The sequence below is a fragment of the Conger conger genome, chromosome 1 (genome assembly GCF_963514075.1).
Source record: "Conger conger chromosome 1, fConCon1.1, whole genome shotgun sequence".
Lineage (NCBI taxonomy): Eukaryota > Metazoa > Chordata > Actinopteri > Anguilliformes > Congridae > Conger > Conger conger.
In genome coordinates this window covers 21,834,403-21,860,641 of record NC_083760.1, presented here as the reverse complement: position 1 = coordinate 21,860,641, position 26,239 = coordinate 21,834,403, and the positions used below count along the sequence as shown (strand labels likewise).

At 42.1% G+C, this 26,239-nt stretch overlaps 2 protein-coding genes across 4 annotated transcripts; one reads left to right on the top strand and one right to left on the bottom strand.

The window, feature by feature from the left end:
* Positions 1–740: 740 nt before the first annotated feature.
* fcf1 (FCF1 rRNA-processing protein) lies at positions 741–6,036 on the bottom strand. Its single transcript, XM_061231188.1, has 8 exons — positions 5,892–6,036; positions 5,592–5,659; positions 4,260–4,331; positions 3,666–3,814; positions 3,493–3,565; positions 2,959–3,046; positions 2,335–2,429; positions 741–1,082 (listed from the first exon to the last, which is right to left on the bottom strand). The coding sequence occupies exons 1-8, from the start codon at positions 5,892–5,894 to the stop codon at positions 1,034–1,036; spliced, it is 597 nt and encodes a 198-aa protein (XP_061087172.1). The 5' UTR covers positions 5,895–6,036; the 3' UTR covers positions 741–1,033.
* On the top strand, positions 5,998–25,511 carry arel1 (apoptosis resistant E3 ubiquitin protein ligase 1). 3 transcript variants are annotated; one of them, XM_061231165.1, is made up of 22 exons: positions 5,998–6,052; positions 7,721–8,033; positions 10,024–10,192; positions 11,375–11,595; positions 12,342–12,410; positions 12,728–12,954; positions 13,385–13,622; positions 14,454–14,623; positions 15,654–15,834; positions 16,290–16,534; positions 17,555–17,632; positions 17,903–18,044; positions 18,321–18,442; positions 18,644–18,719; positions 18,940–19,049; positions 20,200–20,379; positions 20,683–20,808; positions 20,994–21,123; positions 21,401–21,459; positions 21,863–21,952; positions 22,050–22,225; positions 22,601–25,511. In XM_061231165.1, the coding sequence occupies exons 2-22, from the start codon at positions 7,886–7,888 to the stop codon at positions 22,701–22,703; spliced, it is 3,060 nt and encodes a 1,019-aa protein (XP_061087149.1). In that variant the 5' UTR covers positions 5,998–6,052; positions 7,721–7,885; the 3' UTR covers positions 22,704–25,511. The 3 variants fall into 3 exon arrangements, with proteins under 3 accessions (XP_061087149.1, XP_061087159.1, XP_061087140.1); XM_061231175.1 differs by having other exon boundaries at positions 12,339–12,410; positions 15,666–15,834; XM_061231156.1 differs by having other exon boundaries at positions 12,339–12,410.
* The last annotated feature ends 728 nt before the right edge of the window (positions 25,512–26,239 follow it).

Sequence of the window (26,239 nt, the reverse complement as noted above, 5' to 3'; positions counted from 1 at the left end):
TGAAATCTGCAGACACAATCTTAAGACAAAAACTATTAGCTGCAGATCACTCGCGTTCAAACCAGAGGTCAACCAAACCCACATCCAAAATGCTGCTGAAGATAACGAAAATGGCCACAATGCCTTGGTTCTCGGTCTGACCAGGATCAAAATTCCATTGTCTTCTGTCCTTCATAACGGTTTTCACTCGTCAATTCAATTTATTTCCCAGTCCCACGAAACCTCGCAGACGCTGATCGCATGCCTGTTACATTGTGCACCGCTCAGACACTCCCAGATCCCTTGTTTGACGCGCATGCTCAATGCAAAAGGATTACCGTATCTGCCAGGACGTAATACCCGGCTACTTTCCCCTCTGCTTTCACTTTAAATTAGTCGCTATTGGAAGTGCAGTCATATTTGACCAACATTTTAAATGATTGAAAATGAAATTTAATTACATTTTATCACTACTAATTAAATTTTCATTTCCCAACAGCATGATAAAATATGCGGCTTTTGAATAATCCCTGATGCACTAGTTTCCTCATGAGAAACTAATGGAATACACCACCATCAGATATTTGAGATTGAAAAAACACACAAACAAAAAAACAAAAACAAAAAAACATTCATTTAATTTGCCGTTGCGTCATCCTGTGAAAAATGCTAAACAAAAATTAATTGTATTTTAACTGTACAAAAATATTACACTACATTGCAAAATGTGTTGAAATAAAAGTAATTCAACATGAATATGGTTTATTTAATGAAACGTGATTTATTGTATTGGATTAACATCACAAAAATACATGACATTTCCTTTTTCACCCAGATACAGCCAAAACAAAAAAAAATGTAAGGCTCGTTTTCATTCCAAACCAAGTCCGAAAACATCAGCTAGCACGGTTGAAACGGTGTCCCCCGTCTGTGGTCCAAAAGTATATTAGAAGCTTCACAAAATCCACTATTCTTTCACAAGAATGATCAAAAAAGTCATTTCTGATATGATATAGCCATTAACTCCAGGTCCAATAATTCCTTCCAAAGAAATTTAGAATCTTGGAGCACCATAGTCATCCGGCATTCTTTCAATATTATACCTGTGAATGAAAATGAATAAATTATTCACATGGTGACACGATACGGACTGAATCCATCCTGCAGCTAGAGGGACAAATTCTTGCTGATCTCTTATTAGCATTAGCATGGGTGAACAGCACTGTAAATTCTGTGTAGCTTCTCCTTATTATTTAGCTTAAATTAAATCATCTTCAAATGATATTTTGTAGCAGGTTCACTTTAAAAATAACTTAAATGTTGTGATATATAATATGCACAATAAATCGAATGCACCAATCTGCCTACTTACCTAGAGAGTGACATGCTGTTTATGCCAGTCTCTCCCTTGTTAGCTACCAAGCTACATTACATATATGCTTGTTTTTAGCTAGCTATTGAGCATCTTGGTACTAATGGAGAATGATCTCATAAGTCTGTGGTAGCACCTGTCATTGAAAACAGGATGGGTGCAAAGGGTTTAGAGAAGATAGAATTCCCACTGGCTTCAGCTACATAGTGTGCAGGGTTACGTGTTTGTTTGTGCTGTTCCACCAATGTCAGTCAGTCAGGCATGGTTATTAGAAGCATGCATATAATCATTGAGTGTTCTAGTGATTGAGCCAGACTTTATTAAGACCTGCAACTAATCTGGCTTTCACTGCCGTCTTCATTGAGCTAAGCTTCAATTATTTTTCATTGTATATCGAGACCCTATACAATACATAAGCATTGCATAACAATTCCTGATTTGTAATGTTTTTGTGGCAATGTAAAGCGGTTCCGAAGATATTTTCAGCATTTAACCTAGCTTATTAATGGTATCATCAGGGTATAAAAAAAAATACTTATTTCCAAAATACAATTTTTGCAGGACATATTTGTACCGAAAAATTTGAAAATATAATAATTTGGCAAATTATTTATGGAATTAAGACATGGCAGTATTTTGTTGTATTAGGCATCTGACAGAGTATTATTACACACAACCCCATAACCATTCAAGCGTACAACCTAGTGGGCTATATAGGTAACTGTTTTGTCCCAAACTGCCTGAACTGCTTTGGCGTAGTCTGAATGGATAAAAAGAAAGTAGTTAGCAAATTAACATATTACTCTAATATTATCAATAAGATTCTTGTCCTCATCAGCTACCTAGCGTGATGATGTAAAAAATGAGACTTTTGGTCACAAAATATACACATGTAACGGCATACTTTTAATGAGCTTTTTCGAAGGAAAAAATACAACATGCCAGTCAGCACTAGCACAAAGCACCCCATCCTAAAATCTCACCTGTGGTTGGAGATGTACATAATTGGCACGCCTGGAATTTTCCGGATCCTTCTCTTCAGATCTCTGTCCACTGTGGCCACAATGTAGCACTTGTGCTGTCAAAGACAAGGTATTAAGGAGGTGCCCAGCTTGCTTTCTGGCAACATCATGTCAGACTGAGGGATCCCACTGGTACTTTTGGCATCATGTTTGATGACTCACAGAATTTACAGGAATGTCTCGCATACGTTTCCCTCTGTTTTTGTGCCAACAACTGAACATTTCACAGAAACTTGGCCATCCTTTGGATGTGGATATTTGGTAAATTTTCACAATCAGCATTCAATCAGCATTTAGAAAACTTATCAAGTACAAAACAAGCAAAAAAACTTAATAAGGACTAATAAGGATTTTAATAAGGACTGCACATCCATCCATTGAACCAAGCATTACATTACATTAATAGCATTTTGCAGACACTCTTACCCACAGCGACGTACAGTTGATTAGACTAAGCAGGAGACAATCCTCCCCTGGAGCAATGTAGGGTTAAGGGCCTTGCTCAAGGGCCCAACGGCTGTGTGGATTTTATTGTGGCTACACCGGGGATCGAACCGCCGACTATTGGCCACCAAGGAGTTTTACCTGTGTGACCCTTTGGACTAAACAGTCATCAGCATATGTTCCCTTGTGTGTGCAAGGCAGGCGTTCAAATCGAGGATCCTTGGCTATCCTGTGGAAGTGACAGGCAGTTGCAATTAATGGTGACTGAAGTAGCAAATATATGGCAATCAATTTAGGCCTAAACTTGCAAATTTAACATAACATGGCCTAAATGACCACCAATATATTTTAGTTGTTTAACCCCATATGGGGGATGCAACCTGCTGTTACATCTCCCTTAACCGACAGATGCGATGCCCGCATTGTCTTTGATTTCTATAGGGCGCCTTAGTTCATAATGGGTCAAATAGTGTATACATTTCAGAGATAAAAGATGGTAATGATGCATATTAGCACCTCACTTAAAATTGACTGGTATTGCCCTACAGCATGAAAGCAGCACTGACGCCCTCAAGAAATGGAGATGAAGAATGCTGTATATCAACACAAAGAGGAAGCACCTTATCTCCGATGTCTATGTAAGCAGACGCGTACAATTTTGTATTATTTTCGTACCTTAAAGCGACACGGTACTTCATCCCCAGCTTTTCTATCTCAGCCATTACACAGTCTGTGATACAGGGGATACCTTAGTAGACAGGGAGGGAAAATTAAGACAGAAAATGTTACACATTAAATTTAAATAGGATATGCAATGCTATTATTGCCAGCCCCTGTGGATAACTTACACTTAGCGTACAGACAGTCCATCATAGACTGCACTATGTCCAGCTTGGCCTTGATGGAGAAGTTTATGAAATTTGTGTCGACTAGGATGTGGTAGGGTGGACCCAGTTGTGTGTTGTATTGGAAGAAGAGACATGATGGGTACTTTGTCCTAGAAATTGGGAGAAAGCATGTTTTATTTAACAGCACAAATGATCTTTATTGTCTTTAAAGATTCAGTTCATGAAAATGCAAAGCAGCATTGCAATTGGAAAAAAGTATTTAACAATGTTTACAGTGATGAGAGATAGATCATTATATTTTCTTTATAAAATCATTGCTAAGCAAGTGTGAAGCAGGCTATTTATTCTCCAGTAATTAATATGCAATATTGCATTGTCCATGCAATCAGTTCCAGAAATTATAAATATTTTCCAAGTATTGGGTGTTATCTGGGATGTCAAATAGTTCAGATATCTACTTGGCTGACTGTTACAATGGCAGTGCCCCACAGGCAATCAAACATGAAGCCATACTGGCACAGCACAATTGTAGCATGGCATAAATAATGTACCCACATGTAAAAGCACACAATATCCCAAACACAAGATACTCACACTTCTTTTTGCTTTATTGCTGATGGGTCTCTCTTCCTTTTCACTTTTGCTTTGGCGCGATCTTGTTCTTTTCTTGAAACAAAAATGTATACATAGCAATATATATATACAGTACTGTGCAAAAGTCTTAGGTACCTGTATAACATTCTGTATAGATAAGATTCTTTCAAAAATAATTCAATGAAAGGTGCTAAATAAACATTTTTTGTGACCGCCCTTTGGCGTTAAAACTTCATATCTTCTCTGAGATGGCCAACGCCGTCCTGCAGTTCTATAAGACAATCAGCAGGGAGGTTGTTCCAAGCATGTTGGAGAACTTGCCACAGTTCTTCTGCAGACTTTGGTTGGCTCCTGGCTTCTGATCTCAGACAGCCTTGATCAAGTTTTTATGTAAAAAGTAGTCAATTGCTTACAGTAATATGTTAATTTTTAAAATTAAATACAAAATTTTCTCTGTAAAATTAAATATTTTTGAAAATTAATATTTGGAAAAATGTGTTCTTTATACTAACACACACAAAAAATTAACATATATATGATAAAGTCTAGGGTGCCTAAGACTTCTGCACATTACTGTGTATGTATATATAAAAAAAAAAATATATATATATATATATATATACACACACACACACACACACACACACACACACACACAAGTAAGATTGTTTTATAATAATACATATTACAGCAAGGGCACATCTTGTCAACCCCTTCAGACAGCTGTCCGCACTACAAAAGTATGGACTTCAAAAAGCTGCCTGTAACTAGGAAGCACACCAACTTCAGCTTGGTTAATACTGGTTGTTAGTTAGAAAGAGTAAACCAGTATGCACAACAAATCATTTACAACTTATTTACTTTTGTAGGCGGTATATTTGTGGTAACAGAAAAAAGTCAAGATAGAGTCCTTATATTCCATGACCAAATGCGAATCTATCTCCAAAATATGGGAAGCTCATAACATATTTTATACAGTAACAGTATGGCTTGACAGGTCAGTCAGAGCCGGAGACTATACGGAATAGTACTTGAAAAGGCCGCTCCAGCGTTGACTGGGAGCCGTTTCTATAGATGAAGAAGCCGCTCTACCAAGCCATGACAAATATAAATTCATACAAATTCCTCGACAATGAAGCCAAAACGACCAAGTAGGTCGAAAATAATAGGCAACACACGCAACAACCCTGGTTTAGGTAAGAATATAAAAAGGACACAGGCAAGTTAAATTCTTAGATAAAGTTACTGATGAATCATTAGTGACCATTCCTATTTAGGAACCAGTTAGTCTCGCCACCTTGGTAGATAAAATGTACACAAAAAGGAACTTACATTCTCTGATCCTTCAAGTTAATCATCTTTTTCATCGCAGCATATTTCTTTTTTGCCTTTGGTTTTCCCTTTGACAGAGAAAAAAACATGTTGAACGTTTGTTAAGATCTTACAAAACAATTAGGTAGCTCTAGCATTAGCAAGCTAGTAGCTAGCTAGCTGGTTACTTTAGATACGACGCTATACGAGGGGATAACTTCACGTTTGTCACTGTATATTTAAGCAACAACATTTATACACAAACTCATGTTTGGCATTGTGTCAGAGTTATTTTGCTATTTAATCCATATAGCTGCTTACCATGTCGCTCACAGTCCTGTTTATTCTCTGTATAAAACCCTCGTGTAGCTTCAATGCATACAGTCTTCACGTCATCAATGGTCGACACAAATGCCACATTTGGCGTGGAGTCGTTACGTATTTGTGTGTCTTCCGGTCGTCAAAAGGTAAATACTCTCAAGGTAAGAACAGTGTGTTACGATAGAATTCATTAGCTAACGTTAATCATATTTATGTGCTGTTTGCACGGATGACTAATGTTGGATGTGTGCCTGAGACTGCACTCAAATACATACACGGTGTAACATTGATTGTAGATTCATATCTGTTGTTGCCAGGTATTTTAAAAATATTATTAGAGTTTACCAGCTTGCTAGCTTGTGCTAGCTAGCTAACCAGCGAAACTGAAAACTGACAGCAAGCTATCTCGCTGCCTATAGGCAGCATCACGTTGTTAGCTTTATGGAGAAATTAATGAACAGTCGGTTTTACTTATTCGTTAGCTTGATGAGTATAATGTTACAGCGTCAAAATAATTGCAAGAGTTTACATTTTATTGTTATACGTTAACGTAATTGTGGTTAAACTGTTTTTGGTTTGTCTAGCTAACGTAGAACATTCTTCCTCCAAGTAGCTAGCTGGCAAGCGAACTTGGCTAACGATCGCTAGCTATCTTGCAGCAACGGCAGCTGCACTCACGACGTCATGTCGATAATTAGTTGTAGATTGCTAGATAATAGCAGTCATTTGTTCAACTGCCTAGCTAGAGTAATTGTTCTGCTGTGCATTGAAGTAGCCAAGATAAAAGTGACTTAAACCCGCGAGCAGTAATTTGTTGGTTTACAGGAAGGAAGTGCTAGCTCTACAAAACATAACTAAAATGAGCCCATACTGTATTTCTTAATACCATATGGTGTTGTTTGTATAACGTTCACGTGTACATGTAGGAGAAGGTTGCGTTGTGTACCTTCCGATTGTTAGCCATCTATAGATTACTTTCGTTAATTTCGTTAACGTGACAAAATCACTAATTTAGCTTTAAAGCTAGTTATCCAGGTTCATGTTGGTGCAGCAACAAAGATCCAATTGCAGCTATATGATTGAATAAGTTATTGTAACCTTTAACCTCCCATAGCAGTTTGTGACATAGGGACATTACGAGTCCTTCATCCAGTTATGATAGCCGAACTGGCTGTCTTTTTGGAAGGGGTCATATGCAAATTACTGCAGGTATTTGTGATGGGAATCGCAATGAAATGACTAGGATTAAATGTTTGCAGTCGTTTAAACGTAGAAATCGGTACCATAGAAACGGATCACAGTTGCTATGTATCTACACGAGAGTATTCCCTTCTCCACACTGTTAGGTCAACTAGCGCTATTACGGCATTACTGTCACAGAAACACTAAAGGCAATGGTGGAAAGGTACCCCTGCTGTTGTCTATTTAAAGAGACGCTAATTTCCGCGTCGTGTGCTGGGAATATTGATGTTCGGTTGCCTGGCAATTGATTGAATGGGGGAAACCTTTATTTGAAATGGATGTATCTTGTATCATCTTCAGTGAACTCTGTTAAACCCTGTTTACTGGGAGTCAGGGTGATGCATGTATATTTAATTCTTCCAGATTACATATCCAACCCATCACCGAGCACTCTTCCAGTGTAGCACTCATAAATATTAATACCCTCCTTGGCCATAGCACAAGGCTGCGCTTCAAGTGACAGCTTTACTCCTGCAAGAGCAGAGCACTTAAATTGCTTTGCAACCTATTACGCAAAGTGTTTGATACTAATTAGACTTTTAAATTTGTGCGAACCACAAACATGATCTGTTACGGTTTGCTTGTAGGTATCTTGAAGCACTTTGGGAGCAGTGGCGTGTCTTTGATTTGGGAGAGAAGCGAGCTGTTCCCCCTACTCCACAAATCAGCACACAGTGAGACTGGGGGCCAGGCTGCATGAGGCACTTTTCTGAGCACGGAGAGAAGTCCAAGCCCAGGCTGAAGATGGTCTGATGGACCGACGCTTCTTGCTGACCTTCGCCTTCTGCTCGGTCGCGTGGATCCTCTTCTGGGAAGTGCGCTGGAAGAAAGGGAAGGAGAGTCAGATAGAGGAATGGCTACAAGGGCACAGCCTTTCCGAATACAAGCACTTATTTGAAGGTGAGTTTGGAGGGTTTTTTATTTTGCACTATTGAGACGAAGCCGCTTTTGCCAGTGAAGAACAACAAATCTGGGATGAGGGAATTAAAATGGCCAGAGCATTGTGGTCTCAGTGTTACTGATGTATCTATTGGTGGGGAAACACTGACGTATAAAACAGCAGTGAACAGTGGAAAAATTGTAACACATGAAACTATGTGGTCCTCCAGTAGATGGTATGTGAGCAGAATGATACAGTATGTAGAATGCTGATACTTTGGTTAAAGCTCACCAGTCATAAGACAAATTTCAGTGGCCCAACAGTAAGTGGGCTGTGCAGTAGTGTTTTAAAGTACTGCAGGGTGGTTACAGTTTGGCATTAGCTCCTGTTGTCTTCTTTCATGCATAAACTCTCAAGCCAGTTGTCTCATGAACTCACAATGGTAATACACAGTGTCCTTTGGTGTTTGTTTTATTTAAACCCCTTATTGCCTAATTGGATCAACTGGCGTGCAGACCAGGAATTGAGTTCCTGTGTTTAACCTACAATAGGCAAACTATTTGCTCACCTCTGATTGGTCCATGCATGTCACATGGGGCATTTTGGCCAATTCACACTGAGCTTTCATTGTGTGGAAGGACAAAACCTATTTTTCAGTGCGTAAGGATTTTGAATGACCTGTAAAACCTGTGGGATTTAGGTTTGCTTGGAAAAGCTGTGTCCTACACTCCTAGCTGGTAAGGGTCTTGGTGTAGTGTTATGGGTGGTGAGAGTACTTCTGAAGCATTACAGTTGCTAAAGGTGCTGCTCTACTGTGATTGTTGGTAATGATTAATAAGAGTGAATTTATAACCTAGGTTACATCTTGGAAATTGTTAGCAAATGTGACAAATTATGATGGATTGAGAGTCGATACTTTTTCAAGACTTTCACAACACAAATTTGAGGTTGGGAAATCATACTATCATCTGTACCGTACTACCCTTGGGGAAGACCCTATAGTCCCACCCAAAGAACAATGATTAGGTCTATGCCCTGTAATGCTATGAAGTGCAGGAACTGCGATTTCACCAATTCCTACTATGAAGCAACTAGTCTGTTTCTTTGCACTTATCATGTCTTTATAGTTTTACTTTTAGATGTTTACAGACCATTACTAGACCATCATATGCTTGCCCCAGCTCAATAACTCACTATCCACTGCTGACCAGCGTGTATCTTTCAGCCTCAGTTACATCTTTTACATTGTCTTTCTTATTTCACATTTTTAGGGTTTCCTTTTTGTTCATGTAATTTTTGCTGTGGCCGTAATTTACTGTAAAATCTTGCAATAAAATCTTTATTGAAGTATATGAGACTGGGTGTGTTGGGTGCAGTATGTTGGGTGGTGAGATTGTTTCTGTAGCCTGTAGATCAAACCGGAGCACTGCAGTGCTGTATGACTGGCTTTGAGAGTTTTGCCATTGTATGCTAGGATGTAAGTCTTACTCTGGGTGTATTTTGTGGTAATTGGTACTGTAGCATGGCAGGTAATTGACGTTATTTCTGTATGATCAGTGATTGCTACTTTAGTTTAGCAGTTGATGAATACTACTGTAATTTGCAAGGTCTTTCAGCAGTATAGCCTAGTTGCCGAGAAATGTTACTGTACACTCTTAGAAAAAAATGGTTCTGAAAAGGTTCTTCAGCTTGATTCTTTAAAGGAACCCTTTTTAGTTTTATATGAAATGTGAAAACTCCCATACAAAGAGCCATTTTGCTCGACAAAGAACCCTTTAACTAGATAGGGTTCTTCTATTGACTCACAGGGTTCCTATCGGAAACCATTATTTTAGTGTTTTAGAATGTTAGTGGTAATGGTGTACGATGAATCCTATACTGTGTTTATAATAAGTGTTCCTGTAATATTGTATATAATATTGTATGTGAATGTCGCTGTAGTATTCAGCAATGAGTCTTACTCCAGTGTGGTGGATGATATTCTGGCTGAACTGCGCCGTGCTCCTGCAGATGTGCAGACCCTGGAGGAGCTGAGCCTCAGCATTCTGACCCGACTGAAGGAGGTGGTGCAGGAGCGGAGGCTCCGGCGGGACATTGCAGAGGCCCACATCCAGCTCCTGCGAGACTTCGCCTTCCAAGAGTGGCTCTGCTCCCAGAGCTTGGAGCACTACTACCACACGTAAGCGCTTCATACCGCGGTCAGGTCTAGCAGGAGCTGCTCCTGCTACAATAGAGTACTTATCTTATTCAATGCCCACGAGAGTGATAATACCAATACGTATTATTAACATGGGTCCCACCGCGTTAATGGCCAACAAAAAAGAGGAAGGCTCAGTTCATTTTTGTTTGTTTTCAGTTTCATGGTTTCTAAAGGACGTTGCAGTCTTTTCTGTTTTTTCCGCCAGGGGGCAGCACGTCCCTGTGCATGGCTGAATGAGCTGGGTGACTTTGAGCTCTGGAGGCAGCAGTTGTGTAAAGGATCATTGCTGCAGAGATTGTTCTTTGCCGGCTGCTGTGCATGCGCTCAGCACTTTTGCCTGTAGCAAGACAATAGTCTACTGCAGCTTTCAAAGGCTCTGATAGCAGCTGACGTCCTTAGCAAAAGAGTTACGCTGCTTGCACAGCAATAGCTACCCAAACAGTAACAGAATATCTTCAATGGCAAGGTCACACAAGTAACAGCTTCCTCTTCAGCAAAATGTACGGTTTAATTTTTTCCTTTCTGTTCTGAGGAAGTTCTGTGTTGCTCTTGTATAGGTTAATAAGAAAGAAAAATCACATTAATGATTATGTAAGATGTTAAACCAGAATGTCAGGTACAGAAAGCACCTCTCTCTTTTTCCAACCTTTGGTCCAAGAAAATTTTGGCACATTTCCACTGGAACAAAATTACCGCCCCCTGACATCAGCACAGCGAGTCGCCTTCCTTGAATGGCTTTAATACGTCCTTCATGTCCGTGCTTGGCTTCCAGGCGAGCTGAGTCACCTCCGTTGTATGAAGGGATTATGATTTCCACGCAGTCCCAGTGATTTTAATTGCGGCCGATATTACCCTCCTTCCCCGGGAGCCATAACATGAGGGATGATTGCGTTCTGGCAGGAAAGCCACGCTAACTTCAGTCCCACTGCGCTGGACATCAGGGCTGTGCAAGGCCCCGGGTTTGACAGACTGTGAGCCTGTGTTGACAAGAATTAAACGGCAACCAGGGGCCAAGAAGAGGTCACCCTGTTTTTGTTATTAGTTTACCTTGAGGTTTATTGAGTCTACTATGGGCAATTGTTGTAGTGCTTTCTCATTCCTGAAAGTGTGCGTCTACTTTTTGACTGTTTGCTTTCTTTTTGTTTTGGCTATCGACTGAAGACTGAAAACCCTGGGCTGCACGAACCTCGATGATTTAGCCCAGTTTGATAGTCAGCTGCAGCTCTCTCTGGCTGCCTGGGGGTACTATTACGAGGACTACGTAAAACTATCCACTGGCGCAAAGGTCCTCCAGGCCTCTAGGGGGAGCCGTGACCAGGAATACGAAATCCAGCTGGTGCACAGCCTGGCGGAGAGACGCCTGAATGAGAAGTGGTCAATTGGTGAGTCCTAATGGAAAGATGTGTCCAGAATGTACTGAATGTACTGGTCATGTTGAGTAGCTTACGTGGGGCAACCAAGAATTCTGTCTTCTAGAGTAGTTCTGTGTGAAGGTAGGGAGCATAATTATTTGGAAACCAGAGAAGTATTTATAACATAATTAAAGGGAAGTAATGAATTGCCAATTCTAACTTCCTTCTAGACTTAATTGTGTCGCAAAAGTGTCTTACAAGTGCGTCTGCGGTATCGGATTAAAGTGTTATGACAGTTACTTGACTTCTGTCCTTGCAGTGTACGTTCAGTGTTCCATTAATACATTTTGCGCTAAATGCAATGGTAAGTGTGGGAATCCTTTGCATTCCTCAGTGAGTTTATGTCTGTCAGTTTGCATTGCCAAAAAAAGATCTGGTATATTGCTTTGCAGTTTTGTGGTTTCTTGTTTAACCTGTCTGTGGGTACTATGTCATTGCTCAGTCAATTAATAGCATATGTCCTTCATTGAAAGTGAGGGTGTGGTTAGCATGGCCTTTATTTTACAGCCTTGCAGAGGCTAAGTATGTCAGTAATCTATTGCAGCAGAAATGGAGGCAGAGTACAGTGTGGGTGTGGAGGAAGTAAACTCTCCAGAATTGCCGGTCTTCCTATCTATGACGTGTGGTTTGGCTTCTCGCGTCACTCAAAAACCTTTGTGATGTTTGAGCAGAAGGAGACGGAGCGGTCTCTCATTTCTCTGTTTGCCCCGCAGCAGGAGCTCTGATATTTGGCTGTACTGTGGCGCTGTGCTTCCTGATACGGGACCTCATGTTTTACGTGATTGGTGAGTCGGCTACGCCGCTGAGCAAGTTGGCACAAAAAGACTGTCCAGTACATCTTGGGCAGACTACAGAAAATCGCATAACTTTTTATTAGCACAACTGACACGCGCTATCAATTGGTTACTATGCCTAGCGTCTGCTATGTGTGCTTCAGGGCAGTTACTGTTGTCATAACACAATCAATATACAGCATAACAACCCCATTTGGCTTTAAACATTAAAGATGGTCATTCATTGCTAGTTATCTTTGGTATATTTTTCATTGGTTGACAATAAATCTTAGGGATGTAGTCTGATGCCCCGTCTCTCTGCCCCTTAGGTGGAATTACTGTTTCCATCATTGCGTTCGTCTTTACCATCAAGTTCCTGTGCGAGCTCGCTGCACGAGTGGTTAGCTTCCTGCAGAATGAGGACCGCGGGCGACGGGGTGACCGCAGCATCTACGATTATGTGCGGGGCAACTACCTGGACCCGCGCTCCTGCAAGGTGTCCTGGGACTGGAAGGACCCACAGGAAGTGGGCCAGACCATGAGCTTCAGGGTTCAAGTACGGACCCCCACCATTCATGCCTTTTTCCTCATAGCCCTTTACTGAAAACGCGCAGGGATTATCACTTGGGGAGGGGGTTTGTCATGTAACGTGGAATTGCCACGCATAGGCAGTGCTTGAAGCACTTACATGAGCAGTTGATGAAGAATGAATGGTCATCGCTTTGGACGTAGTGTGAAATACCTACATGCTTTGAACACGATAGTCATGGGAATGTAAGCTAACGCTCAGTTGAGGAAGAAGTCTTATAACAGTGTTGTCACTTGAAACACTTCATTTGAAATGTGTAATTGATAAAGAATGAATGGTCATCACTTTGGCCGTAGTGTGAAATATCTACATGCTTAGAACGCGATAGTCATGGGAAAGTAAGCTGACGCTCGGTCGAGGAAGGAGTCCTATAACACCGTTGTGCGTGTCCTGCCAGCTCTTCTATAAAAATGGTCAGCCGTTTCCCGCCCACCGCCCTGTGGGGCTCCGGGTCAACATCACGCACATCGAGCTGGCCCTGGACATCCCCGTCACCCAGGAGGTCCTGCAGGAGCCCCAATCCAACGTGGTCAAAGTGGCCTTCACCGTGCGCAAGGCCGGCCGCTACGAGGTCGCCGTCAAGCTCGGCGGCCTCAACGTGGCCTACAGCCCCTACTACAAGATATTCCAGCCAGGTATTTACCTCCGCACGTTTTCCATCTAGTGCTTTTACGAGAATGTTGCGTGACGGTTTGCACACGTTTTTACGTGGTTAATAATTACCACTGCTGCTATATCAGCCTCCTATTAAGAGCCCACTGGTGCTTGTGTCCTAGGACATGTTTATATGCTTGTTACCCTTGCGTGAGCGATCCGTTTCGCCTGTTTTTATTCCGTTGTTCTAATGTGGCCATGTTCTGATTTTATGTGTCTGCAGCCTGTTTACTACAGAACTTGCTGGCTCTTACTACCCGCTGAGTGTATTAGACATTATTTCCCCTTCTCTGCCCTTTGCTGGAATAAAGGCTGTTTAGGTCATGTGGTATGTTTTGAAAGGTCTGCAGTAACCTGATTTAAAATGTGTTCTTCTCTAGGGGGAGTTTTTCCCTTTTTTGCAGCTTAATTCCCTACTGTGATGGTGTTGAAATTGTTACCTTTTCTCACCTGTTATGGGGTAATCTTACTTTCTCTCATAAAGGCGAACTTTTATGCAATTTGAAGAAGAGGCTGAAATTAGGCTGTTCAGCATTGTGTCTCTCCTGTTTAATTGAGGCATTGATCAGGTCTTGCCTGTACTCAAAGCAGAAGAATTAGGGGTAGTCAGCAACACTTGTGAATATTTTTGCTGCATTTATCCAGTAAAAGTTTCCAAGAATCTGGCATAGACTATAGACAATTAGAGAAGTTTTTTATTTTGTAAATGTCAGCAGATTAAAGTGAATGGTGGTGGCCCAAGTAACCTTTCCAAAACTTTGAGAAGTTCAGATGTTTCAAATGAGCCTTGCCGTTACCCCACTCTTTTTCAGGAACGGTTGTTCCGTCAAAGACGAAAATCGCGTACCACTTCTCCACCCTGGTGCTCACCTACGGGCAGCAGCACACCCTGCAGATTGAGCCTCGCGATGAGTACGGCAACCCCACCAGTAACTCCACCTCACTCAATGATGAGGTCAACTATAGTGTGCGTGTCCACCCGGTAAGTATAAACCCCACCATTAACTCCTCCTCACTCATTGTCGAAGACAACTTTAGTGTACACGTCCACTCTGTTCGATTCAGCCCCACCAGTAACCGAAACTTGTAATCGACAAGGTCAACTGTAGTGTGCATGGCCGCTAGGGATAGGACTTTTTAAGATTAAGCAGATTTGCACAACCCGTAGACTATACATGGTTTGACCCATTGCTGTGGCAATTATTTCTGAAAGATGGAAGAAAAAAAAAAAGATTTCCTATGGCATTTTTTCCTAATTGTTTAAGAATCAGAAGAGATGGCTCTTTGCCACTCTATTGCACTTTAATAAGCAGTCTGCTCAATTGGAGACGGCAGCCTAGTAATTTAGTTATTGTTAAACATCAAGCTTGCATCTCTAGAGAACCTTTTGCCAGATGTATTTTTTCATCACCTCCATGGGTTAAAAAAAATAATCTTGGTTGGTTTATTGTACAAGGCGTCTATAAATCAGCTTTGGTATGGAGTTACTGTACATCCAAGCAAATCATATTGTGGGATAATTTTCTAATCCCTATATAGATTAATAAATTTAAAATAACAAGGCAACTTTTTTTATTGACGTATTCTTTGACACTTCCACACTGTAGGATGAATAGCTTTCCCACCCTACCCCCCCCGGGGTCTTCCTAAAGGGCCTTTCAATGAAAACCCCTCTCTCAGTTTGTGGCTTATGCCATTACTAAAGCTCAGAACCCTTAAAACAAAATTATTTCATGAAGCTAATGTCCAGCAGCTTCACCTTAACAGCATTCACAATCTTTTCAGTTGTCCTGTTCAAAGACAGTCTGTACAAAATGTGAAACAAAAGGAATATTTGGATATTTATTACAGTTAGTGTTGTGAGTGCTGCCACAGCGAGGGGGATGAGCTCACTTTGTTTGTGTGCGTGTGCGTGTGTGTGTGTGTGTGTGTGTGTGTGTGTGTGTGTGTGCGCGTATGTGTGTGTGTGTGTGTGTGTGTGCGGGTATGTATGTGTGTGTGTGTATGCCCAGTTGGGCACGCAGGACGATGAGAGCGCGGATGAGTACTACAGCAAGGCGGTGTCCTCCAATAAGCAGATGTGCCAGGTGCTGCTGCGCCTCACCCTCAGGAAGAAGGGCTGCTTCCGGGCCTGCATCTCCTACCAGAACCAGCCCCTCAGCAATGGAGAGTTCGACATCATCGTGCTGAGCGGTGAGCGGGCTCCTTGCTGCAGCGCAGGCTCCGAATTCACAGAGAGACAGTCCAGTACACACAGAAAACCTGCAGCTACGGCTTCCATTCCACTTGAAAATACACTCAGTGACAACTTTATTAGGTAGACCTATACACCAGCATGTTAATGCGTCAAACCTCTAAGTGGATAGGCTACAGCAGCAAAAGACTTAATTTGTCAAAATTGTGTATACCTGAACTAATTTCCCCCCTCTGCCATTTTACTCGCCTGTGGTTAAACTGAAACCCTCCATTTGCCTTCATGCACTTGATCGTCGTTCGCTTAACCACGCGTACGTGGCTGGAGCTGTAGAGGCACTCCCTCCCCTCCAGCCAAGCAGCCATTGAGTTTATTTATTCATAAGGATCCCCATTAGCTAACGGGGAACAGCTAGTCTTCTCACTGTGCCTGTCATTGTGTCCTGGCCCTCCAGAGAACGAGAAGAACTGCGTGGAGAAGAACGTGTCCACCCCAGGCATCAGCATCTACTTTGAGGCATACCTCTATAGCACGGGAAACTACAGCACCTCTTCCTGGCAGCTCCCCGCATCCTCTCTGCTGGCACCCCAGAGGCGGCCTTCCACAGCAGACGAGGAAGAGGAGCGGGACTCACCTGTGGAGGGCCAGCCCGAGAAGGTCAAGAAGCCAAAAAAGGTCTACTGCTACATATCGCCAAAGGTGGGTCCCCGTGGGTTGGGATTAGGGTACAACGTGTACTCTCATTCCTGATGGCACAATTAAACAAGTACACAACCCTAACTGGCAATGGGATATTGAGCATTGTAATATATTGTGAAAGTCAAAAATGCAATTGCTAGTCCTGAGGTGTGGATAGGCCTCGGGACTGTGTTCAGAAAGGTCGCAGCCACAGATGACCAAACCAGCAAAGTAATGCTAATCTGGCAGTTACTTGCACAAAACACAGAAATAACCAAATAACTGTTGGAAAATACATATTTAATTCAGACAAATTTTCAGACCAATTTCCTTTCATCGAAATGCTGAAAAAGACACAGAAATATGCATGCTTACTGTATGTTTGTTTCTCTAGTAGAAGCAGAACAGGCCTGTGTGTCGTCAGCTTTTATCAAGCTGCAGAGTGAAGAGGAAATTTACAAATGCGCACAACTCTGAAATCTGATTCAGGTTCTTCATTTTTTCCCTTCCTATCACATTTCTCTGAGTGGTGCAAAAACAACACTTTCAGCTGAAAGCCTGCGAGATGATGTGCTTATTTTTTAAAAATAGACAAAGGAAGTAGTAGTAGACTCAAAAACCGCAGCTTCTGCTGTTCACTGGGATGCTGCTGAAGTGCCTGCAGTGAGGCAGTGTGAAAACGCCATTTTGGCTCTGAAAATCCAGTTTCACAAACGTGCCCTTTCATTCTCCCTGCCAGGTGTTTATCGGATTGGTCTGTGTGTTTGCACATGGTATCTCTGTGGACTTCAGGGCCTCATGGGTCACCTACAGTACTACTGAGCTAATTGAGCTGCTGCCAGTTTTCTCTATAGTGATATAGGACTAATATTCAGTGTGTTATTTACCAGGGTGAAGCAACTGCTAACCACAGGAGACTGGAACCATTCAAAGAGGCAGCGAGTCCCTCTGAGAGAGTTTTTCCATTGTGCTGAAGGGGGAGGGGCTATGCAGCTAATACTTTTATTTCTGTTGTAACTTATACCCCTATTTATTTTTTAGCAACTCTCAGTGAAGGAATTTTACCTGAAAATTATTCCATGGCGCCTTTTCACCTTCAGAGTCTGCCCAGGGACAAAGGTATTGCATTACATGATACTCATTTACTTATGTTTTGTGTTATGTCCAGATAAACTTACACACGGCATAGCTAAATATACTAAATATAAGTTTCAGCAGAAACGAGAAGAACAGTAACACAGATACAGCGCAGATCAGACAGAATTGCTGTAAATATGCAAGAAGCTGATGAACAGTGCTAAGCTAAAGGCATGTAACAAAAAACCTAAGTAAGTGCTGATACACAGTTATGTAGGATTTAATGTATTCGTTTTTTATTTTTTGCAACAGTTCACATACTATGGCCCAGACCCCATTCACAAATACTTGACTTTAGTGGTGGATGATGGGATACAGCCACCGGTGGAGCTGAGCTGCAAAGACAGGAACATCATGGCCGCCACTTTCATCCGCTTCCTGCACAAGAACATTGGTGAGTCTCAAATACTGAGAAGTGAAGGAACACGGGTAAGATGAAGAAAAACACTTCTCGGAAGCGTTCTTGCATCATTACCGCAGAGTCATCTTTATGTTGTCATTTGCAGTGCAGTCTATAAATATTTGGACAGTGACTTGGTTTTGACTTTGTCACTCTAGCGGCACATTTTTGCGGATTTGGACTTGACATGAAACCATGAATATGGGGTGAATATGAAGTGCAGACTGTCAGTGCGTGTGAGTGATTGTGTGTGTATGTGCTTGTGTGCAGGAGGTTCGGAGACCTTTCAGGACAAAGTGAGCTTCTTCCAACGTGAGCTCAGGCACATGCACTCCAAGCGCCCCCGTACCAAGACCTGCCTGAAGATCGTTCGTCACGCCCTCCTGGACTCTGTGAGTGGCCCCCCTCCCAGCTGCAGTACCACACTGATACCAGCAGGGCACAGCGACTACATATCATTCACATAGCCTGAAAAACTGGTGAACGCAACCTAAACATCCAGTGCCCTGACTATTGAAACGTTTGTCCCTGTTCCTTGAATACCACCAAGAAATCTCACAGGTGTGACTGAACCGGTTGCTTCTTCTCCACAGTCTCTGAAGGCCACCAGGAACTTCTCAGTGTCGGACTGGAGCAAGAACTTTGAGGTGGTGTTCCAGGATGAGGAAGGTGAGCTGGTGGCAGGGCTGGACAGACACCTTGTGAGGGCTGCATAACCACACTCACTGAAAATCTCTCAACGGATGAATCAGCGTTTCCTCTGGTGTGATCAATGACATAGTCCTGGGAGGAAATTTGAGGAAGTTGGATTAAGGTGTTTGTCATACTACTATGATTTGGTTGGGTGATTGACAGTTTAGTTCTCTCTGCTCTGCTCATCTCCCTTCAGCTCTGGACTGGGGTGGACCACGCAGGGAGTGGTTTGAGCTCATCTGCAAGACCTTATTCGACACGTCCAACCAGCTCTTCACACGCTTCAGTGACAACAACCAGGGCTTGGTAAACACACTATCATCTCAGTGTTGTCCTCAGTAACCACAAGAACAGCAGACTGATAGAATAACGTTCTGGTCACTGGGCTTGTAACCAGGGCATGACAGGCTTGAATTCCAGGTGTGGCATTACTATTTGCTCTTTAAGGTATTTATTGCATAGTGAACATCAAGCTGTACAAGTATATACTGCAGGCTACATTTTATCCTGTTGTTTACTCACAATGCCAGGGGCCTTACATGTGCTGAACAAATGACTACACAGATTCAGTAAAAGAGCTACCAAGTAAATAACAAACTGTTATGAACATGCTCAAGACAAGAGTCCCTTAAAGGGATAGTTCACTCTTTGCAGTTTTTATTATTAGGTCAGTTTAGCGTATGTTTCCAATTTACCATGAATTTACCTTTGTAAATATCTAAAATATCATTAAACGCACACACAAACTGTCAAGGCTAATCAAAATACACTCCATACACTAAAGCTGAAATATATCAAAAACTGTCCCTTTAACACTGGCACTGAAAGCTGTAATGAAATGGCTTCCCTCATAATGAAACTGACCAGAGCACAAGAGTGTTTTTACTACTGCTGGCTGAATTAAGTTTTGGAGAGCTCTCTTCTTTAGTTTACCTTGCGTAGCTTGTAATAATGGGGGTTTTTCCCCACAGACGGTTAAACACTGTGTTTATTTGTGCCATTTGAATTCCCTGCTGCTCTGAGTCATTTTCCTTGGAAAGTAATTTGAGCACACTGTAAGAATGTACTGTATAAATAGGCTTTATTTGTATTAATATCCTTAATATTATTTGTATTTTATTTATTTAATGTGTATCAATTGTGATTGATTTTGACGTACATAGTTTAACTAGCGATTATCTGGTTTACACTTGTCACATTTAATCAATTGTGTTTTTGGTTGAAAAGTTCAACGGAATATTTTAGTTCTTTCACCCCCGGCCTTTGGTGCTTTCCCCGCTGTATACAAAACCTGCGCACCATTTTGTTTAGAGGCTGACTTCCAGTGCGTGGCCTTTGTTTTTTAATAATTCCCAGAATGCTGGTTCTCAACCACAGTTTGTACACGCAGCATACGTGTCAGCACTGACCTTTTCCAAGCTAGGAGTGAACTTAATCAGTTCTCTCCATGACACAGGTGCACCCGAATGCAGACCGGCCGGCCCACCTGAGGCTGAAGGTGTATGAATTTGCCGGCAGGGTGGTGGGGAAGTGCCTATACGAGTCAGCACTGGGTGGAGCCTACAAGCAGCTGGTCCGTGCCCGGTTCACCCGCTCCTTCCTGGCTCAGATAATCGGCCTCAGGATGAACTACAAGGTGAGCTAGCCTGCAGAACCATCCGTTCTCTGCCTGTGGGAAGAACCATCCGGAACCTCTCCCATCCTAAGTACTCGCTTCATTACTTCACCCGCTTTGGAATTCTAAATGTCGCATTTCTGCAAGGCCGAGAAATCGGATCTACGCATTCTTCGGGGCAGAAGCCAGGTCCCGTGGTTGTGGTCATGTTTATGCAATGCGGGAAGCTCCAAGTGGTCAGGTCTCCCATGTTCTTTAACCAGGATGATGTGTTGTGTTTATTGTAACGTCCAGCTGTTTGATTAGTTCATCTTTCCATTGCAGTACTTTGAGACGGACGATCAGGAGTTTTACAAAACGAAAGTCTGCTTCATCCTAAACAATGACGTCAGTGAGATGGACCTGGTGTTCGCAGAGGAGAAGTACAGCAAATCTGGACAGCTGGAGAAGGTGACGCAACATTCGAAAAGGAGTCTGTGCTATGCGAATACGCCTTAAACCCTGTGATTTACACGATGCGGTCATTGGAAAAGGAACAGTAATTATTTCTGACCGTTTTGTGTGCTGAGTGTGTGCCAGAGCACGTTCTTGCATCATCATGGCTTACGTGTACTGAGGTCGTCTCACTCTCACAGGTAGTGGAGCTGATCTCAGGAGGGGCACAGATTTCGGTGACCAATGAGAATAAGATGCATTATCTCAACCTCCTTGCTCAGTACAGACTGGCAAATCAGGTGCGAGAGGAGGTGGAGCATTTCCTTAAAGGTAAGTCTCGAATGTCTGACATAGGCAATCGGGCCACAGTTTACCTGTCATATACTATGTCCTTCGAGTGAGGAATTTAAATGTGTTATGCAAGATATTTTATCGATTTATTAATTCATTCATTTATTCAAAAAGTCGCACTGTCTTTAATGCCTGTGTTGAATTTAACAGCAAAGTGCATTTAATCTGGGCAATAAGCTGATTGAATGTTAGGCTACTGTAAATGAAGTGACCTACCTCAGTTTTTAAATGCTGAGCCTGCTGTTATCTATTTCAGGGTTAAATGAACTTGTTCCAGAGAACCTCCTGGCCATATTTGATGAGAATGAACTGGAGGTATGGCCAATTAATTGATCCCTCTTTTTCTTTCATTGTTGTTCAGATTGTGAGTGCTATTCTAGTGATATTCCTTTGGAGTTTTTGTACGGCGAGAGTGAAATGCATAACTGTAGCATCTGTCCATCCAAATGATTTGCAAATGTTAGGCAAATTTCAGAAATGTTGGCAAAAGAAAATGTGAATCAGTGTGTTTCCATCTGTCACTGTTATACGAATATTCTGAGAGGGCCACTCTTTTTTTGTGCTTTTTGAAATGTAAGCATGTGACTTAACCCCCAGTCACGTAATAGTTAATAATAAAAATCTGTTTCCATCTCCCTTAAAAATTGAAAAATTGCATGGAGACCCCAGTTGTGTGTTTCTGTCAGTCTTGGACTGGTGATAATGTCTGTTTCTGCAGCTCCTGATGTGTGGCACCGGGGATATTAATGTGCAAGACTTCAAAGCCCACGCAGTGATAGTCGGGGGCTCATGGCACTTCAGGGAGAAGGTTGGTGGCGGCCATTTTGTGTGGTTCAGTACAACTTGACTTCCTTTAAAGATAGGACGGCTGTTGTGGTGACTGAGGTGGTGGGTTCCCCCTCCAGGTGATGAAGTGGTTCTGGGCCGTGGTGTCCAGCTTCACCCAGGAGGAGCTGGCGCGCCTGCTGCAGTTCACCACTGGCTCTTCCCAGCTGCCCCCAGGAGGGTTCAACACGCTCTGCCCCTCCTTCCAGATTATCGCTGCCCCCACCCACAGCACCCTGCCCACCGCACACACCTGGTGAGTGTCACGGCCACCGCACACAACTGCCACACACCGCAAACATCTGCTGATGTTACACTTGCGTCATTTGCGTTGGGTACATTTCAGGCCTCAGGAGTTACACACCTCACATCACACACACCTGTTGATGTCACACCTGCCACATACCTCACACTGACTTTGACAAGCTGCTGAAGTGGAATGGAGATTAATGTAATGTGTTTGTGTGTGTGTGTGTGTGTGTGTGTGTGTGTGTGTGTGTGTGTGTGTGTATGTGTATGGCTATGTCTATGGCTATGTGTGTGTGTCTGTGTGTGTGTATGTGTATGGCTATGTGTGTGTGTGTGTGTGTGTGTGTGTGTGTGTGTGTGGGGGGTTTGCGTTCTCTCCCAGTTTCAACCAGCTGTGCCTCCCCACGTACGACTCGTATGAAGAGCTGCACAAGATGCTGAAGCTGGCCATCAGCGAGGGGAGCGAGGGCTTCGGCATGCTGTGACCTGGAGGTGGGGGGTGTCCCACGGCCAACAACAGGGCCCCGGCCGCAAAGGGGCCTCGCCGCGCGCCGCAAAGGGGCCCAAACGTGGCCCCGGCCCCCGGCACCTCCGCCACCCACTCGCCCCAGACATCCCAGAGTCCTCCACCGAGAGGAAGCTGTACAGGAAGTTTTAGAGTGCACTGGCATTCCAGGTGTAGACTGACACTGTGTATATATGATTTTTTTTTCTTTTTTTTTTTGTACTGAGGGAAAAAAAAAAAAGAAGCTAATTGAATTAAATACAGTACAGTGGACTTTTAATCTAGATGTAGAGAAGCTTAGGTTTTATGTTTGCGGGGGACCTTAAGGTGCAGTGATGGTCTAGTGAGCTTTTTTTATTTCTGAAATGCACCATATTAGGCTTCTGGCATAGCTTTGACAAAGCAGACCTATGAGCTATGTTTCAGACCAAGTAGCAGTTTCCATACAGTGCGGCTATATTGTACTCCCATAGCACTTTGGCCTTAACTGATCAGGGAAGGACGTGTATATATTGCTCTTATTTAATTAAAGTGTGTAAATAGTTAAGAGTTATACACTGAGGTCCACATCTTATAATTTGATATTGAAGGATAAGGGACTGAAAGCAATGGGGAAAATGTAAGAAAATGAGTCTAGGTTTGATTTTTCTTTTTTTTTCTTTTTTTTTTTTTTTTTTTCATCCGTAAATCTAGTTTGCCAGTCACTGTCTTGGACCGATAAGGGTGGCAGGGTGACTGGCAATGTGAAGCTCGGTACAGGGACTGCTTTTCAATGCAAGTCTTTTTTGACTTAGTTTTACATTTAAGGAAACCAACGGCAAAGGCTCAGCTTTAAAAAATGTGTTGCACACTTGTATTGCCATTACCTTTTATCGTTACAAGCTGAGGTTGATTCTGAAGCCTTTGTTTGTGTTCAAGTTTGTTGTTTTTTTAATTCAGACCTGCCTTATTTTAGCCTCTGCCTCCTGTTATACTGAGACATAAGCACATTTGAATGGTAGGGACGTTATTGTTGTGATATCGTTTTTTTGTTTTGTTTGTTTATATATTTTTCGTTTTTGACTGGCGAACAAGCGCAGTTTGAAATGTAAATGCAACAAAATATTAATATAAAGCCTAAAGCTAGAAAGCTCACTCATTTCAGGCCCCAGACGTACAGGTTGTTCACCCCCAAGTGTGGGTTTACCTCAGTTTCTGGACTTTTCCTGTACATCCAAAAGGTCTCAATGGTGAGATTTTCATCGTCTCTTTGGGGTGTTCATCTCGGTGTATTATATTCAAAGGTATATATATACATAGCACGTCTGGCTTCAGCCAAGGGATTTTAAGACAGGATACTAAGAGTGGACTGCGACTGTTGTCTTTCTCTCCGAGTGATTTTAGTGACCAAGACTTGAGTTTGAAGGAGTTGGGATTGTTTTATACTTGATGGCAAAGACTTCAGGGTGCCGATTTGCTTGTAGAAGCTTTCGCTACTCGTTTACCTCTGACCATAGACGCATGCGGTCATAATTCTGTAGTTGACCCTCGGATGGAAGTGAACGGTGGCCATTTTACCGCATAGACTGTTGACAGTGCTGAATATCCAGATGTAGAATAATTGCGTTTTATTAAGAACACAAAAGAACATTAATCATTGTATGTATATAAAAATGTATTCAACATGAAAGATATGTGTATAGTTGACGATATGTGCAAATGCATTGGAGAGGAGGTTGCGCTAACCCCGTTTCACTCTTATTCTCTGCAGCGAGTGTACTGAAGCATTCCCATAAAGCAACTGTAGTGGCCTGATTCTGCCGAACTAGCTGGAGTTCCTTATCAATGTTGCGCTTGATCTACACACTAAGCTCATTTCTCTGTGTCCAAACCCCTCTTTTAATCTAGACAATACTCTGAGGCCAGCTTTCCATTTTTCACATGAACTCAAGGGGATAATGATTTCAGAAATGTTCAAATTCTGCTATGATTTAATACCTAAAAAATGCAGTTTGTTTGCTTCCGGCGATCACTTTTCATAAACTTTCCGATATGATGGATTATTTAAGATATTCAAGTGTTGGTGATGTTAATAATTGTGCTGCTAGCTACCGAATGTAGGCTAGGTAAAGCATATGTGTAGCATGGTAAGGATTAACCTACTGTATGTTAACAGTGTTCCCAAACACATCAGGGTGTAGTTGTATCTTTTATTTTACTTCAAGGGTGTCGAGACTAATTCAGTCGAGGTGTTAATGAATGCTGAAAATGTCCATGTACTTAATGCACTCGTTCCTTTGTAAAAACAAATTACAAACCTCCATTAATGGAATGAATACACATTGTGCAGGCAGCAAAGTATGAGAGTCTGTACTGTGTACATTAAAATAAGAATTGATCGGTGAGATCTGGAGTACAGAAAGTGAGGGATATTCGTGTCCATGAAAGAGAATGCTGTTATGGTTCAGGCGGTAGTGCTGAATTGTGACGTTTTTTTAATTTATTTTTTATTTTTTATTTTATGGCTTTCATACAAAGGTCCTCCTTTCCATGCTTGAGCGTATTTTCATTATTTGGAAAGCTCCGTTGGTAGTGGGATGGTGGGTTTGGGATGTGTTTGTAAGTCCTGTAAATACTGTGAAATAGTTCCTTATGGTTTGGAGGTGTGATTTTCTTTTTTATGATGTTTAGAGAGATGTGCTGGGCCATCTCCAATGAATGTCCAGATTCACTGCACTGTTACACTGTTTCTGATGGCCCAGGCACCTCCCCTGTTCTTTATGGGACAAATAAAACAAAGTAAACAGTGGACTTGAGTGGCCATTATTGTGCATATATATATATATATATATATATATATATATATATATATCACTGGGGTTATTTAAAATTATAAATAATTACAAATAAGCTGCCTACATCCATACATAGGGGGATCTTTTTAAAACTTTAGTGGTAAAAAACTGCCACCCAAACTGCCAGTCTTAGGAGTGCTATATTACTCCACCAGGTGGTGCTGTATCCTCCTTTTGCTCCCTGATCTAAAAGCATGCTAATGCACTCTGCTGTTATCCTGGCTCACCTTGACCACTCATAGGTGGCGTTGGATTAGAATGAATGAGGAGCAACTACTCATGGAGCAGGATTTAACTGCTGTCTAATCATTTATCTGTCCAGGAAACCAGCAGTGGTGCCCATCAGTGGTGCCCAATCATGTGCCATTGGGGGCAGAGAGTGCAAGTTTTAATCAGCACTCCTCCTACCAGAGAGGAGAGCAGTAATTATTGAAATCAGGTGGTGTAGTGATTAGTTGGAATGCAAACCTGTATATCAATGATAACTTCAGAATTCCACACAGGGCAACGAGGGACAGTGTGGAGTTACGATCTGAAAACTCCCTGTAACGCCGTGTTCAATGAAAATCGTATTTTGAGAGGAAGTTGGTAATTATTTACATGGCATGCTTGTTTTGGATGATTTAGTTGTAAACGTTCTTGCCTGCTTTATTCATGATGACAGTTGTTTTGCTTTGAAGAG

Excerpts from the sequence above, each read along its gene's own strand:
- arel1 (XM_061231156.1), top strand. The coding sequence starts at position 7,886 with ATGGACCGACGCTTCTTGCTGACCTTCGCCTTCTGCTCGGTCGCGTGG. Across the intron at positions 10,193-11,374 it reads TTGGAGCACTACTACCACAC|ACTGAAAACCCTGGGCTGCA; the intron begins GTAAGCGCTTCA and ends TATCGACTGAAG. Across the intron at positions 12,955-13,384 it reads CCATGAGCTTCAGGGTTCAA|CTCTTCTATAAAAATGGTCA; the intron begins GTACGGACCCCC and ends GTGTCCTGCCAG.
- fcf1 (XM_061231188.1), bottom strand. Across the intron at positions 3,815-4,259 it reads GCAATAAAGCAAAAAGAAGT|GACAAAGTACCCATCATGTC; the intron begins GTGAGTATCTTG and ends CCCAATTTCTAG. Across the intron at positions 3,566-3,665 it reads GGACTGTCTGTACGCTAAGT|GTATCCCCTGTATCACAGAC; the intron begins GTAAGTTATCCA and ends CTGTCTACTAAG.